The sequence below is a fragment of the Gallus gallus genome, chromosome 33 (genome assembly GCF_016699485.2).
Source record: "Gallus gallus isolate bGalGal1 chromosome 33, bGalGal1.mat.broiler.GRCg7b, whole genome shotgun sequence".
Lineage (NCBI taxonomy): Eukaryota > Metazoa > Chordata > Aves > Galliformes > Phasianidae > Gallus > Gallus gallus.
In genome coordinates this window covers 3,257,306-3,273,864 of record NC_052564.1, presented here as the reverse complement: position 1 = coordinate 3,273,864, position 16,559 = coordinate 3,257,306, and the positions used below count along the sequence as shown (strand labels likewise).

Below are 16,559 nucleotides of genomic sequence, written 5' to 3'. Positions count from 1 at the left end.
GTCCTGCAGGAATGGTAATGGATTGCCCTGAACAAACCCAAACACAGAAAGTAATCAGTCAGGGAAAGGAAGCAAGAAGAGGTCACCTGGCAGCAATGCAGATACTTTGTCCAGCGCACCTGCTGAGATGAGTTAAAGAATCAGAGTTCGTCTGCCCAGGCATATGAAAGACAAGAACTGCTTGGAGAAATATGTAGGTGACAAAAGGAAGGCTAGGGAGAATGTGGGCCCACAGTAGAATGGGGCAGGGAACCTGGTGAGACAGGATATGGAGAAGTCTCTGATACTCCTTTCCTTCCTGACCTCACGGTTTATTAGTTGCACTGGGCTTCCTGGAATCATTTTTTAATTATTATTATTATTATTTTTTCCATAAAGGCCAACATTTTCCACCACTTTGTTTGCAGGACACAGATGCCTTCAGGTACAGGGACACAGACAGCGGTGCCAGTGCCAATGCCCTGTGACTAATGCCCAGCGTCCACCGCTGCTCTACCCTGCTGCGTATTTCATGTCCCTCATCCTCCAGGGATCTCCAGCTCTCCTAAATTAATGACCATGCTGAAGGGCATGTTGTCAGCATGCCACCTGGACACACACTCTTCCCACTGCTCTCCACATCACCCCATCCCTTGCACATTGCTCAATCAAATACCTCCCAATTATCTGGCTGATTTGTGACCTTCAAGGAGATTATTGGAACCTGCTCCATCTCTCCGAAGTCTGATGGACTCTCTTGTCAACTCCTTCACTGCGATTATATCTATCCCTTCCTATCTCTGTCTAACTCATTTCTAGTACAAATATTCCCTGCAAAAGACAAACACCATTAGGTGCAGCTTGGACAAGGCATGCAGTTGATCACGGTGTTTTTCTGTTCATTCAATTGAATGACATCGCTTTCTGTTTGTGGGCAAAAAAAGAGAAATCTTTCATTGCCCACATGGAGCTGGTTCTCTGAGGAAAGCCAGTGGGAGTTGGTGCAAAGGAGGTTTAACAGTGAGCGGGTGACTCCAGAGGAGAAGGGTGATGTGAGGAGAAGGAGGAGAAGTGATGCCAGTCCCATGGGGCCAATGGGAGTAGAAATGGAGTGGGGAAGTTGAGGAGGACGTTTGTCCACACAGTGTCAGAGCAAAGCTCATTAGGGGACATCTGGGGTCAGAATCAACTGCCAAGTTGTGTTTTAACTTATTGTTTAAACGCAACCATAAATAAATAAATAAATAAACAAACAAACAGACTTAAAAATTCCCATCAATCTCTTCCTCCTTAAGCTTTCTCCAGATACCTCTCCAGTTAGCTGTACAAGTTCTGAACACCTGAAGAAGATGACGACAGGAAGGCACAAGGCACAGGAGGGCTCTTTAGGCTGTAATGGGCCCCAAGGGGCTTTTGCTGCTGAGTCCATCAACCATCAGTGCAGAGAGAAGATAGCATGAAGTGCTCAAGAAGACCAAGTCAGAAGGAACAGAGAAGTTTCTTGGAGTATTAATGAGCCCCACTGAGGGCCACTAACAAGCAAGCTTCCCCAGGGACTTGTTAGAGCAGATAATTGGAAGCCATGGTTACAGGCAGGCAAAGGCTCAGGGATGGTGGCTGTGATGCTGAGAAAACCTTCCTTTGTCTTATGAAGCAGAAAGGCCAAGCCCTGATCAGGGCTGACCCTTGGCAAGGAGATCCTGTCCCTCCGGCTGTCTCAGGGCCCTTCCTGGGGCAGTGGGATGGAAGATTGTAGTATGCCAAATGAAAGTCAAGGGGACAGCAGCTCCCAGGCTCTGCATGGTGTACAGAGGTGCTGTGAGGCCCAAGTCCCATGCAAGCAGTGTGTCTCATCCCAGGATGTGGGATGTGAGAAGGGCCCAGTCTGAACAAGTAGTGAATCCCAATGAAACTTTGAACTTCAGATCTCTCAGTTCTAGTGCCCTCCTTTGGACAGTCTCCAATAGCGCTATGTCTTTTATGTTCTGCGGTGCCCAGAAGTGCACCCAGTGCTCCAGGTGAGGCTGCAGCAGTGCAGAGCAGAGAGGGACAATCCCTTCCCTCACCCAGCTGGCAGTGCTGTGCTCAATGGACCCCAGGAGACGGTTGTCCTTCCTGGCTGCCTGGGCACACTGCTGACTCACGCCCAATTTGCCGTTGACCAGGACCCCCAGTCCCTTTCAGTGGGACTGCTCTCCAGCATCCCATCCTGCAGTCAGTGTGTATGTCCAGGGTTGCCCCTTCCCAGGTGCAGAATCAGGCACTTGTTCTTGTTATGCTTCATGCGGTTGGTGCTTGCCCGGTTCTCTATCTTGTCCAGATCTCTCTGCAAGTCCTCTCCACCCTCAGTAGAGACAACAACTCCTTCTAATTTGGTATCATCAGCAAACTTGCTCAAAACGTCTTCTAGCACTACATGCAAGTCATTCACAAATACGTTTAAGAGTAGTGGCCTTAAAATTGAGCCCTGGGGAACCCTGCTAGTGACCGTCCTATAGCCTGATGGAACCCCATTTACCGTAAGCCTTTTGGCCCCACCCATCCACTCATTATGTTTCTGTCTATGCCGTATGCATACATTTTGTTCAGACGGATACTGTGAGGAACAGTATCAAAAGCTCTACTGAAGTCCTCAAGGATAACATCTACTGGCTTCACTGGGTCAACTACATGGGTGAACTTGTCATTAAAGGACATTAAGTTAAACAGGACCTTCCACTCATGAGTTTGTGTTGGCTGCGACCAATGACAGAATTGTCCTTCAGGGGTTTTTCAGTAACTCCCAGCATCATTTTCTCCATGATATTACCAGGCACCGGAATGAGACTGACAGGTCCATAATTGCCCATTTCATCTTTCTTTCCCTTTCTTACAATGAGACAACATTTGCCAGCCTCCTGTCAACTGGGAACTGGCATGACACTAGACTTACTCTGATGCCATTCAAATGTGAGCCTCGAACATACTGAGGTGTCATCAGTGAAAGAATGTAAGTGTTTCAAAGCTTTGTAACGCCTTGAATGGCAGAGTATGACACAGACCGAGCAGAGAGGAAGGTCTTGCTCTTCTGTTGTGAGCTCATCCATTTGGTCAGCGGAATAACACGACATGCTCCATGGGGACAGGTGCAAAAGGCACACTGGGTGCCCTAAGCACAGGGCTGTGGTGACATTTAGGATGGCCAAGAATACCTCCCTTCTGGCCCTCAGCTGATGCTCAGGAAGGAGGTGTCTATCTCAGAGATTTTCCACCACACTTTACAAGCACCAGCACACAACTAGGATCACCCCAGGCTCCTTGGGAATCACTGAGTGTGTATGTGTGAGCAATGGAGTCCCTGTTGAATGAAGACCAAGCATTCAGATGTGGGGTTCACACACAGACATCTGAACTTTGTGCACATCTGAACTAAGAGGACATATGGGTCCCATGGACCTCTGGGGAACTGATCCCATTTCAGTCCCGGGGTTCCCATCAGCAGATGACATGTCTTAACCTTAGGGTTGGGACGAGACGGTCGGATAGTAATAGGACAAATGGAAATGGCTTTAACGTACAGAGGGGAGATTTACCTTACCTTTTAAGAAAAAAAGAAAATCTACTCGAAGGAAGATAAACACGTTGCCCATAGAAGTTTTGTGTGCCACATCCATGGAGGCATTCAAGGTCAGAATGGATGGGATCCTGGGCAGCCTGATCTGGTGCTTGGCAGCCCTGCACATGGCTGGGGCTTGGAACCAGGTACTCTTTGAAAGCCCCTCCAACATTAGCCTAATCATTGAATGATTCTGTAATGTTAGGCCTGCACTACCTCAGCGCTATCACTGCCCAGAACAGAAGTCAACACCTCCTTGTCCTTATCTTGTGACTTCCTTCATGCTGGTCATGAGCAGAGGTTTCCCGATTTGACGTTTGCTTCCATCATGGTCCGATTTCATTTAGTTGGAACATCCATGCGTTTGAAATCCTCTGGACGTGTTGATTAATTGAGCTGACATCTAAGTACGTTCTGCAGTGATGACCGTGCTGCCTTGCAGGAGCTGTCAGCTCAGGAGGGCCATGGATATCTCCAGGGAGAGCTGTGGGGAGAAGGAAATCACCTCCTCTGCTGCTGATCTGGGCTGGTCCCCTGGGACAGAGATGTTCATACAAGTTGGCAGAGCTGAAGGGAGACAGCTGTGCCCAGGAGCAGCTCCTGTACACCTCAGGTGGCATGGGGAGAACAGAGAAATTAGAGGGAATTTACAAGCAGTGCACGGTGGCAGCAGGCTGTGAGCTCACTGGAGGAGCATTTTTCACATCCCTTGAAACAGTAAGTGTCTGGCTGAATGCAATGCAGGTGCATTTACAGGAGGGATGGCTAAATTTGGGACATCCCAAAGCAGATCAGGCTGCAGACACTCTGTTTCTTTATCATGGAAATAGGTCTGCTCCCAACCAGGGCTTCTGTGAGCACAGCCCTGAGGGCTGCGTGTCCCAGGACATCAGCAGGCTGTGCAGCCGGGGTGCAGCTGGGTGCCCAGGGCTGTGGTGCAGAGCAGGGTCCCTGCTGTGCCCCAGGGGCTGTGTGCCGGGGCAGGGACTCTGCCGCCTGCCAGGCTCAGCTCTCAGCCTGCCCAGGGGAGCTGCCCAGGGCGCTGCGGGGAGATGTGTGGGGGGAAGGAGCCCCCCGGCAGGGCAGGGGCCTTCTGCTGCCACAGCTGCTTCCTGGGGCAGGGGGAGCACAGATACGCAGCAAACCAAAATGTTTCCAAGAACACTTTGCACGAGGAGAGATGAGGCAGGGATTTTCCTTTTCCTATTCGTAGAGAGGAAAAAAGGATTGGAGGCTGAAATCTAAAAGGGGCTGTCAACTTTGAACACATCTCTGAGACTCCCAAACTGTTCTTTTCTCAATCTTTTTTTTTTTTTTTTAAACATTCCCACAGAATGTGTGCTCTGCCTCTCCTCAATCGAAGGATAGAAGCAGTTGAAATTATCGTGGTTTTCTGCAGACATGAATAATGTACTTATCCTGCAGATAGGCAGCTTTCTCTCACAGAAATTGTAGCGCTCAGAGGTTGGTCTTCTGGACTCTAGGAGCAGTTGGGGTAAAGAAATGAGACATGGAAGCAGATGAAAATATCCAGGGAGATGAAATAAGATTAGAAAATGAGAGGAACGTAGAAGCTTCATGAGCTTCTTCTGCTTACAGAATGCTGAACTTCATAAAAATAAATTCAAGTTATGGTGCTAAAGGAATGGCCCTAAGCGAATGAAAACATTTTGTAGTACAGTGGGATGAGTGATTCTGAGAATTGCCTTGACTTGTCATTATCTTCTGCACTCTGAACAGGACTCCATGCCCAGGAACTGCAGATGCCCAACAGCAGCTCCATCAGCGAGTTCCTCCTCCTGGCGTTGGCAGACACGCGGCAGCTGCAGCTCCTGCACTTCTGGCTCTTGCTGGGCATCTACCTGGCTGCCCTCCTGGGCAACGGCCTCATCAGCACAGCCGTAGCCTGCGACCACCGCCTGCACACCCCCATGTACTTCTTCCTCCTCAACCTCGCCCTCCTCGACCTGGGCTGCATCTCCACCACTCTCCCCAAAGCCATGGCCAATGCCCTCTGGCACACCAGGGCCATCTCCTACGCAGGATGTGCTGCCCAGGTCTTTTTCTTTCTCTTCTTCCTCTCGGCAGAATATTATCTTCTTACGGTCATGGCTTATGACCGCTACATTGCCATCTGCAAGCCCCTGCACTACGGGACCCTGCTGGGCAGCAGAGCTTGTGCCACCATGGCAGCAGCTGCCTGGGGCACTGGGCTCCTTAATTCCCTGCTGCACACTGCCAATACATTTTCCCTGCCTCTGTGCCAAGGCAATGCTGTGGATCAGTTCTTCTGTGAAATTGCCCAGATCCTCAAGCTCTCCTTCTCAAAATCTGACTACCTCAGTGAAGTTGGGATAATTTATTTTAGTCTTTGTTTAATCTGTGGGTGTTTTGTTTTCATTCTTTTCTCCTATGTGCAGATCTTCAGGGCCGTGCTGAGGATGCCCTCTGAGCAGGGACGGCACAAAGCCTTCTCCATGTGCCTCCCTCACCTGGCCGTGGTCTCCCTCTTTGTCAGCACAGCCATGTTTGCCTATCTGAAACCCCCCTCCATCTCTTCTCCATCCCTGGACCTGCTGGTTTCATTTCTGTACTCAGTGGTGCCTCCAGCAGTGAATCCTCTCATCTACGGCTTGAGGAACCAGGAGCTCAAGGCTGCAGTGAGCAATACATACTTCTACAGCATCCGTAAGATGCTTGGTTGTCTAACAGGAGTCCCAAGGTAACTCTGAAATTGTTAATACAGTCCGTTGTCATTATTTTTTTCACAGGCACAACTTTAATTTCAGAAGTGTTACACTTGCCCTACTACATTTCTGTAGTGTTTTGACACACTCATCTCATGTGCCTGTAGAAAAAGTTGCTCTGTTGATACACACAATACAGAAGCCAGCAGAAATTTGTCTGTCTCTGCTGCCATGTTTTACTATCTGTGAAAGTAGAGGAGCAACTGACGTATGCAGGAGTAGTGCAGGGTCCAGGAACCCAGCTGCAACACGCAGCAGCAGCCTCGGTGTCTATGGCGGCTGCCCCTCACTGCCCAGGAGTTCCATCCTCTTATCTGAGTTTGAGATGGGGCTGCTGCTTCCCAGGTCCAATGACCACAGACAGCAGCAGGAGGTGGTCTTTGTGTTGCTGCTCTCTTTTCACTTCCATACTCCCCTCCTTGTCTACATCCTTGGGGACATGGGTGGACCAGGAGGGTTGCTCTGGACATTTGTCACCCTCAGCCTCTCACATCAGCCATTTCCAGCAGTGACTGCATGTTGATGGCAGAGCTTTTTCCTGAAGCCATCTCCATGCTCCTGGTGGTAGAGCGGGGCTGTCTGCAGACCCATGTGTGGGACATGGCTGGGGCAGCACTGGACCTGTAAAGCAGGAATGCCTGGAAGTGTGGTGCACTGAGGGCTGCCATGGGCACTTGTGCTGGGGAAACTCTTCCCACCTCAAACACACCTGTCCTGTGCAGTCCAGGCACGGTTGTGTCAAGTATGGGGCAGGGACATCACAGTGATAAGCCACAGATAGGAAACCCAACACAGTCAGTGGGGTGGGAGGTGGGAGGTGGGTAGGAAGGGGGGGAGCAGTTGTCTTGGTACACAAAGAGCCAGGTAGGAGGCAGCTGTGTATCCTGGCAGAGAAACCAGGGAAGGCTGTGGGCACATCACTGCAGCATGTGAGAGCTTGTGAGGAGATCATGGAGAATACAGAGCCAGGCTCTGCGCTCTCGTACACAGTGGGAGGATGAAAGTGATGGGTGAAACTGGAGACATTCTGCCTGAAGAGAAGGAAAAAAAAATTCACTCAGTTCAGGGCTCATCCTGAGCAAGGTGGCTTCTGCCTTGTGTTTTGCCTTCATTGCGCTGTCCTGTGTGCAGATCTTCAGGGCTGTGCTGAAGATACCCTCTGAGCAGGGACGGCACAAAGCCTTCTCCATGTGCCTCCCTCACCTGGCCATGCTCTCCCTCTTTGTCACCACTTGCATGTTTGCCTACCTGAAGCCTCCCTCTATTTCCTCCCAATCCCTGGACCTGGTGGTGTCATTTCTGTACTCAGTGGTGCCTCCAGCCATTAACCCCCTCATCTGTGGCATGAGGAACCCGGACCTCAAAAACGCACTGGGGAAATTGATGTCATGGACATTTTTCATTAACAATAAACTTCTCCTCTCTCTCTAAATGAATCACAGACTGTCCCAGTGCAGGCCTGTATTGCTCATCTATGTTTATAATATTTATTTTTATTCTTATTTTTTAATTTGTTTGCTGTTGTTTTATGTTTATTAATGGTTCTTATGCTGTTACAGTAATATTTTGATTCATTCCATGTCTGCTGAAGCATCAACCTGCTCTCTTCCTCCTGGAGCCCATATCTGATTTGGATCAAAGCTGACTCTTGTACCCTCTGTGTAGTGTCTCTGTATCTGCAGGGAAATGAGGTGTCTGCAGACTTCACTGCGGCAGTGGGGATGTAATGGTGCAGGGAATGGAAGTCATTCTTGCTGTACCTGAACATTCCAAGTGCTTTTGGAAATGTTCTCTTATCATTCCATTCGTTTTGCACACCCACAGACTCCCAGGGAGGCATTTAGCAGCACTCGGCCTCATTCACCTGGGTCTGCAGCCCACCCTGACCAGCACGGCCAGCACAGAGCCACCCAGGAATGGCCATGGAGGTCAGAGGAGGGATGGATAGTGGTGGGAGCTGTCCTGGGCATGACATTTCCCTGCAGATGCTCGTATGACCAGGAGCGCTATGACCTTGTGGCTGTTCCTCAGTCCCCGTTGTGACTTTGGCACTTCCCCAAACACCACCCTTGGACAAGACTGTGTGGGTGCTGGGGACAGCTGGAGCACCAGGGTCTGCTTGTCATCATACATAGGATGAGACCTCTTCTGGGTGCTCTGCAGGGCTGCAGCCCTTGTGGGCCTGCAGAAGAAGGGTGCAGTCAGTGGAGATCCTGGGGCCCTGAAGACCACCCCATGCCTGTGAGGGAGTAGCAGGGTCCATCAGGGCACAGATCCAACAAAGCTTCTTGTTGCATGAACAGAAAGGAGACACTGCTCAAGGAAGCTACCACCAGCCCCAGACCTCAGACCAGTGGTTCCCAGCAGCACTTTTCACCAAAATCTGCTGAGGGCTGAAATGGGACCACTCCACATTTCTACTGGGCTCAGTACCTGCACTGGGGAATGGGCAGTCCGGCCTGGTCCCTATCAAGGCCCAGAGCCCAACAGAACCTGGGGCAGGGCTGGCTGTGAGCTGTGTGGGACACATTGGGACCGGGCAGGGTCCAGCTGGTGAGGGAGCAGAAGGGCAGTGTGGGCTGTCAGGGCTGTGCTGGGGGCATGCTGCCCCACACAGTGCCTGCACAGAGCTGCCAGGGGCTGCCTGTGGGTCAGTGGGGCTGGGCTGTCCTGCAGGAGGGAATGTACATGGACCCTCATGCTGTAGGACTTGGACCCCAAAATCACCCTGGAACTCAGTGTCCAGCTGTGCTGTGCTCACCTTGCCTGGCTCCCAGGTGCCCTCCATGCTGCTCTGTCACTGCCTCTCAACAGGACGGGAGAAAACACAGTTAAACAATTCCTGGGTTGAGGAAAAAACACTTTATACTTTCCTTGCTTATAACCTAATGACAACAGATTTTGTGCATTAGTGGTTGCAAATATAATGCAGGTTTTTCTGCATAATATTAATATTAATAGTAATATATTATAACGCACACTTTGAAACAGCTATTGAACTCAGTGTCCCTTTCACTTTAGTATACTAAATGAACCTAGACCTAATCCACTGTGGTTTTGACTAATACTTTATAGAATCTGTATCATTTCCAACACTGACTTTTCCCACAGTTTGTTAGGATTTCTTATTCCTCTTGTTCTTTATGCCTTCTGCTAGCTTACCAGAGACATGGGAATGACCATGAGCTGCATTCCTAAAGTTACAGAGCTCAGCCCTGAATTCAAGGCTGTCCTATTGACTACTACAGAAAGAATGACTTCCAAAGCCCTTTGCTAGCCTTGTTCCTGCTGCAGGTCTGTCACCTCCAGAGACAGAAATAACCTCCGAAACACCATCTAGTCACGTTTGTTCCAAGGTGGTGAGTTCTGCTTGCACAAGTGACCTCACCTCAACATATCTATCCCTGCCTTGTGGCCCATTGCTCAGCGCTAGGGCAGCTCCAGGGTGCCCCTGCCGGCTGCCTCTTTCTGCTGTGCCCCGAGGTGCTGCGCTCTGTGCACTGAGACCACGTGGGCAGTGATTAGAGCATGGTGGGGAAGCAGCCCGGGGCCGGGACCTTGGACTAGGGACTGTGACATCCCCTCACCATGAGGGGTGATCTCTTCAGCTTGATGGAAAGGTGCCTGGACCGGGTGCTCCCAAGTAGGGCTGATGAGCACTGAACTGAGGAATGGAACTGATGTGTGGAAATCAAACTCTACAGCCACAGAGTAGTTATAACACAGGTAGGCTTAATCAGCGCTGGACTGACACCGGATGCAGAGGGGATAATGCCTCCGAACCTGCATACCAGAGGGCAAGTAAGGCACAAACTTAAAGAGCAAGCTGCAAACATATGCATTAGATGTCCAAGAAAAGGCTGGTTTATTACTATGAGTCCCTAAAATTATTGACATTCCCCCTCCTCTCCTCTCCGTCCAGCCCAAGTCTTTTACACATGCTCTTTTACACATGCATATCTCTCGGTCGTCTTTCTGATGAAGGTAATCGTGTTATTTTCTTGGGCTTGGGTCAGGATGGAGGACACTTGGCTGGCTCTGGTTGGTTGTCTCATTGGCCAGAACTCCATTCAGTAACCCACTGCTTCTTTGTTAATTTGTGTTTTTATGATCCAAGCCTGCTACCTTGCAGTCCAGAGATAGGATACTGTAGAACAAGTGAAGGCAATGACAGAGCCTATATTTGAGAAATAGGCACTGGAGGAAAAGATATCAGAAAGGAATTGACTCACCCTTCCTGGTAACAGTGTGGAGAGAGGGACAAGCTGAGGAATGTGACCCTCCTCCGTTCGTACGTCACACCACTGGAGAGCACGGCAGGGGCAGAAGGGGGACCCGCACAGAGACAGACTGCACAGGAAGTATTGCAGAGGCAGAAGGGGTGGCTCCAGACCACGCTCCCTGCTCCAGGCACCCACACACCCATGTAGCCCACCCACTGGTTCAGGCTGTGACCCTGGAATTCTACTACAGATAGATAATGATGTTATTTGGGAAAATGGTAAACCCACTGTCTGCTCTGTCTAAGTCTGTAGAAGAGCATCGGCTATCGGCAGCGAGAACCTGGCTTAGCAAGGTCAAGTAAACCTGAAATAAAGGGTGAGTAAATGCTGTAGAAAAGTGTGAATAAACTCAGAGTAAAGTGTGAGTAAACCCAGAGAAAAGTGTGAATAAACTCAGAGTAAAGTCTGAGCACACCTGGTGCAGTGTGTGACTAAACCAAGAGTGAACTGTGTGTGTAGACCTGAAGTGAAGTGTGAGTAAGACCCAGACTAAGCTGTGAGTACACCCTTAGAAGAGTATGAGTAAAGTCTGTTGAAGTGTGCATAAACCCAAAGCAAGGTGAGAGTAAACTCAGACTAAAGTGTGAGTAAAACCCAGAGAAAGGTATAAGTACACCTGGTGTAGAGCAAGTCTAAATGTGGCAAAGTGTGAGTAGATCAAGAGTAAAGTGCGGGGAGACTTGGAGTTAAGTATGGGAAGACACAGATTTAAGTGAGATAAAATGTGGAATAAAGTGTGTGCAAACCCTGAGTAAAGAGAGAGTAAAGATGGAGTGAAATATGAGTAAAACTTTGGTATAATGTGAGAAAAACCCAGAGTAAACTTTGAGTAAGCTGGAAGTAAAGAGTGAATAAACCTGGAGAAAATGGTGAGTAAAAGCCAGGGAAAAGTTTGAATAATACCAATGCAACATGTGAGTGAAACCAAAGTAAAGTGTGAGCAAAAGCAGGAGAAAAGAGTAAACCCGGAGTAATCTCTGACAAAACCCACTGTAATCTCTGAGTAAACCTGAAGAAAAGTGTGAGTAAACTAGAAGTAAAGTGGTAGTAAACATAGAGTAAAGTGTTAATAAACATGGAATACAGTCCGTGTAAAATACACAGTAAAGTGTGAGTACACCCAAAGTATAGTAGTGACCAAACCCAGAGTAATGTGTGTGCAAACCCAGTATAAAGTGTTAGCAAAACCAGGAGAAACGTAAGAGTAAACCTAGAGTAATGTGTGAGTAAAACATGAATAAAGTGTGAGTAAAACATGGAGTAATTGTCAAGTAAAATGTTGAGTAATGTATGGGCACCCACAGAATAAACTGTGTAAAACTGGAGTCAAGTGTGAGTGAACCTGGAGTCAAGTGTGAGTAAGAACCTAAATAAGCAGTAGGGAAAAAAAAAAAAAAAAAAAAAAAAAAAAAACAAGAGTAAAATGTGAGTGAACCCAGAGAAAAGAAAGAGTAAACCCAGAGTAAAGTGTGAAGAAACCAAAAATAATGTTTGAGTAAAATTGGAAATAAAGTTTGGGTAAACCTGGAGTAAAATGTGAGTAAAGCTGGAGTAGAGGGAGAGTAAAACACTAAGTAGACCTAGAGTAAAGTGTGAGTAAACACTCTGCAAAGTATAAGTAAACCTGAAGTAAAGTGTGAGTAAACCCGGAGGACAGTGAGAGTAAACATAAAGTGTGAGTAAACCTTGTATAATGAGTGAGTAAACCTTCAGTGAAGCATGAGTAAAACCCAGAGTAAGGTGTGAGTACATCTCAAATAGAGTGTGATTACACCCAGCACAATTTGTGCATAAAACCCATAGAAAAGTCAAAGTAAAGCAGGCGTAAAGTGTGAGTAAACCCAGCGTAAAGTGTGAGTAAAACCTGAAAGAATTTGTGAGTCCACACCTGGAACAGAGTGTGAGTACACCAGTTGAGCAGTGTGTGTAATACCTGGAAAAAGCTAAGAAGAAAGCTTGAGTAATGCATGAATGAACCCAAAGTGTGAGTTTGAGTAACCCAGAGAAAAGACTGAGAAGAAGACAGAGAAAAGTGTGACTAATCACAGAAGTGTGAGTAAACCTGGAGTAAAGTGTGAGTAATTCTGGAGTAAAGTGTAAGTAAAACATGAAGCAAGGTGAGAATACACCTGGAGTGAGTAAAACCAAGAGAAAAGTAAGAGTAAACACGGAGTAAACTGTAAATAAACTTGAATCAAAGTCTGAGGAAACCTGGAATAAAGTGTGAGTACATCCTGAAGTAAGGTGTGAATAAACCCGGTGTAAAGTGTCATGAAGTAAAGGGTGAGTAAAACCATGTGAGAGGTAGATGGTGTTTTTGCAGTGGAAATTTCCAGTCACAAAGAAAGCTGCTGAACAGAGCAAGGTTGAGACTGGGGCGTTCCGACCTGAGTGGAATTGGCACAGGCAATACTTGGCCAGGTAATTACATAGGGCAGGGGAGAGTCCGGTACAGGACAGAACTAGTGGGCAGACTGTCGATAATATTGTCCTCCTATTGCCATAGAAAGTACAGAACACACCTAAAAAACAAAGGATTGGTAACAGACACTGTATGGAAATGTCAGGTAGCAACAGCATTGGAAGGTTGTGAGCCTGAGACACTCTACCAATGAGTGCCAGGAGAGGCTTTACCTGCGTCAGACCCAGGGTATATAACGGGATGGATTTCACTGACTAGTTGTGCAATTTCTCCCTTGTCAGTAGGGGGTGTGCGCCCATTACTGCACTAATGAATAAACTTCTCTTCACAGAGAACTTGGCCTGATTAGAAACTGTTGATCATGAGCATGTTTCTCACATAGATTTACAGGTGTGCCATCCTGGGCTGTGAGTGAGCAGGCAATACATGAATCCATCAAAAACAAGTTTGCAGTCAGGACTTCTTCCAGCACAATGGGAACATTGTGAACAGAGCAAGGCTATCTCATTTTCACAGGAATCTCCTCCCCCAAGTCTCCAGCCTTCAGTCTGTTGTCACGACAATGCTCTTCCAAGCCTTTGAGACAATTCCAGGCACACCTCAGGCAAAGTGTTTCTCCTTGGTCTGCTACGTAACGCAGGACCTGAGGGCTGACACAACTGCAAGGAGAAGGAGAACAGTGTGGTGCTGCAAAGAGAGCAGCACTGAAAAGACCCCGTCCTGCTGCTGCCCATGGCCGTGGCTCCAGGGAAGCAGTAGCAGCACAGCTGAAAGGCAGCAGAGTGTCCCCACCAGGCACTGACAGACATCCCTCAGGAATATTGCTGCTCTGTGTGACATTTGTTCCTTAGATCCTGAGCCTCTTCCAATGATCCAGACCGGATGGGAGGCAAAAAAAAAATGATCCTCTGTGGATTTCATTATCTATTCATTTAACCTGTTTCTTTAAGTAGAATAGGTTCATCACACAGAACTAAAGAGTAAAAATAAAGACTGATGATGCATATTATTTAAGTGGAAATAAATTTACCATATGTATGACAAACAAACATGAAGCAAAAATGGAGACATCATGTAAAATCGCTCAGACTTAGGAAACTAAGTTTTTGTAGTCCTGAGAGAGTGATGAACATCTTTTTGATGGAGAACCAGTGTATACTGGAGTATTTTCCTGAAGGCACTCTTGGTCTCCTGGTTCCTCATGCTGTAGATGAGGGGGTTCACAGCTGGAGGAACCACTGAGTACAGAACAGCCGCCATCAGGTCCAGGGATGGGGAGGAGATGGAGGGCGGCTTCAGGTAGGCAAACAGCACAGTGCTGACAAAGAGGGAGACCACGGCCAGGTGAGGGAGGCACGTGGAGAAGGCTTTGTGCCGTCCCTGCTCAGAGGGCATCCTCAGCACAGCCCTGAAGATCTGCACGTAGGAGAAAAGAATGAAAACAAAGCACCCAGAAATTAAAGAAAGGCTAAAGTAAATAATCCCGGTTGCCCTGAGGTAGTCTGATTCTGAGCAGGAGAGCTTGAGTATCTGGGCGATTTCACAGAAGTACTGATCCACATCACTAAGGCAGAAAGCTATAGAAAATGTATTGGCAGTGTGCAGCAGAGAATAGAGAAGCCCAGTGCCCCAGGCAGCTGCTGCCATGGTGGCACAAGCTCTGCTTCCAAACAGCATCCCATAGTGCAGGGGCTTGCAGATGGCAACATAGCGGTCATAGGACATGATGGTGAGAATGCAATACTCTGCATCAAAGAAGAATAATAAAAAAAAGACCTGTGCAGCACATCCTGCATAGGAGATGTGCCTGGTGTGCCAGAGGGCATTGGCCATGGCTTTGGGGAGAGTGGTGGAGATGCAGCCCAGGTCGAGGAGGGCGAGGTTGAGGAGGAAGAAGTACATGGGGGTGTGCAGGCGGTGGTCGCAGGCTACGGCTGTGCTGATGAGGCCGTTGCCCAGGAGGGCAGCCAGGTAGATGCCCAGCAAGAGCCAGAAGTGCAGGAGCTGCAGCTGCCGCGTGTCTGCCAACGCCAGGAGGAGGAACTCGCTGATGGAGCTGCTGTTGGGCATTTGTGGTTCCTGGGCATGGAGTCCTGTTCAGAGTGCATAAGATAATGACGAGTCAAGACCATTCTCAGAGAAACTTCTCCAGTCATACTATAAAAAATTTTCCTTCACTTTGGAAACGTTCATTTAACTCCATAACTTCAGTTTATTTTCATGAGCTTCACCTTCCCTTAAGAGTTGAAGCTTAAAGAGCTCTTACCTTCCTCTCATTTCCTAATCATATCCCAGCCTTCTCTTAGGAGCTGTTTCATGTCTCGTATCTTTACCCAGTCTGCACTCAGAGCCCTCACCCCCACCTCTGTGTACTTAGATTTGTCTTTCAGAAATCTGCCTGTTTTCAGGATAAGTGCATTATTAATGTCTTCAGAGAATGACGATAAATTTCAACTGCTTCTATCATTTGAGAAGTGGGAGGATGAAAACACATTCTGTGTTACTGTTCACAATCAAATAAATGAGAAAAGAACAACTCAGGAGTCTCAGAGCTGTGATCAAACTTGACAGCCCCTTTCAGATTTCTGCCTCCAACTCTTTCCCCTTCCCTAAAAACAGCAAAAGGGAAATCCCCACTTTCCTCTTGCAAAGTGCATTTAGACACATTCTGGGGTGCCGCGTATCTGTGATCCCCCTGCTCCAGGCATCAGCTGTGGCAGCAGAACTCCCCTGCCCTGCCGGGGGGCTCCTTCCCCCCACACATCCTCTAGCAGCGCCCTGGGCAGCTCCCCGGGCAGGCTGAATGCTGAGCCTGGCAGGCGGCAGAGTCCCTGCCCCGGCACACAGCCCCTGGGCACAGCAGGGATCTGTGCACCTGCTCTGCACAACAGGAATGGGTACATGCATCTGGACTGGGACTTTTTCCCTGAAAAAGAAACACAGAATGTTTGCAGCCTGATCTGCAATGAGATGTCCCAAATTCAGTGATACCTCCAGGAAAATGAGCTGCATTGCCTGCCACAAGAAACTTACCTTCTTAAAAGATGAGAGCAATGCTCCTCCAGTGAGCTCACAGCCTGCTCACACTGTACACATCCTGTAATCTCTCCGTCTTTTTTGTTATATCCTCATGTCACCTCCAATCATGTCCCTTGCCCTTTTGTGCTGTACAGAGGAGCTGCTTCTGGGCACAGCTCTAAAGAGCTGCCCACTTGTATGGGCTCCCTGTGTCCCAGGAGCCTGGCCCAGCTCAGCAGCAGAGGATGTCATTTTTATCCTTCCCACTCATCTCCCCTGAGATGTCCCTGAGTCTCCACAGCCAACAGCTCCTGAAAGACAACAGCATTGTGACTGTACTTGGAAATCTGCTGCATTAACCACCAAATGTCCAGTGGACAGTGATAAATTACAGACATACAGTTATTCCTACCAGAGAATGTTTGCTGTAACCAAAAGGGCACACAGAGAAGGACAAGGAGGGGTGGACTTCCCCTGGGCAGGGCAGTGATCCAGCTGAGGCAGTGCAGGCATCT

General features: G+C 48.4%; 2 protein-coding genes across 2 annotated transcripts; one reads left to right on the top strand and one right to left on the bottom strand.

Moving 5' to 3' along the window:
• Positions 1–5,682: 5,682 nt before the first annotated feature.
• Positions 5,683–6,300, top strand: LOC121108035 (olfactory receptor 14C36-like). The gene has a single exon (XM_040654695.1). The coding sequence runs from the start codon at positions 5,683–5,685 to the stop codon at positions 6,298–6,300; it is 618 nt and encodes a 205-aa protein (XP_040510629.1).
• A 7,225-nt stretch (positions 6,301–13,525) lies between these two features.
• On the bottom strand, positions 13,526–15,078 carry LOC112530846 (olfactory receptor 14A16-like; the record flags this gene model as incomplete). The annotated part of the gene is made up of 2 exons (XM_040654694.1): positions 13,526–13,685; positions 14,699–15,078. Coding segments are annotated over 2 exons (540 nt in total), but the record flags the coding sequence as incomplete, so codon positions are not given.
• Between the last annotated feature and the right edge of the window lie 1,481 nt (positions 15,079–16,559).

Bases quoted from the DNA above. Each gene is read 5' to 3' on its own strand.
- LOC121108035 (XM_040654695.1), top strand. From the start codon at position 5,683: ATGGCTTATGACCGCTACATTGCCATCTGCAAGCCCCTGCACTACGGG.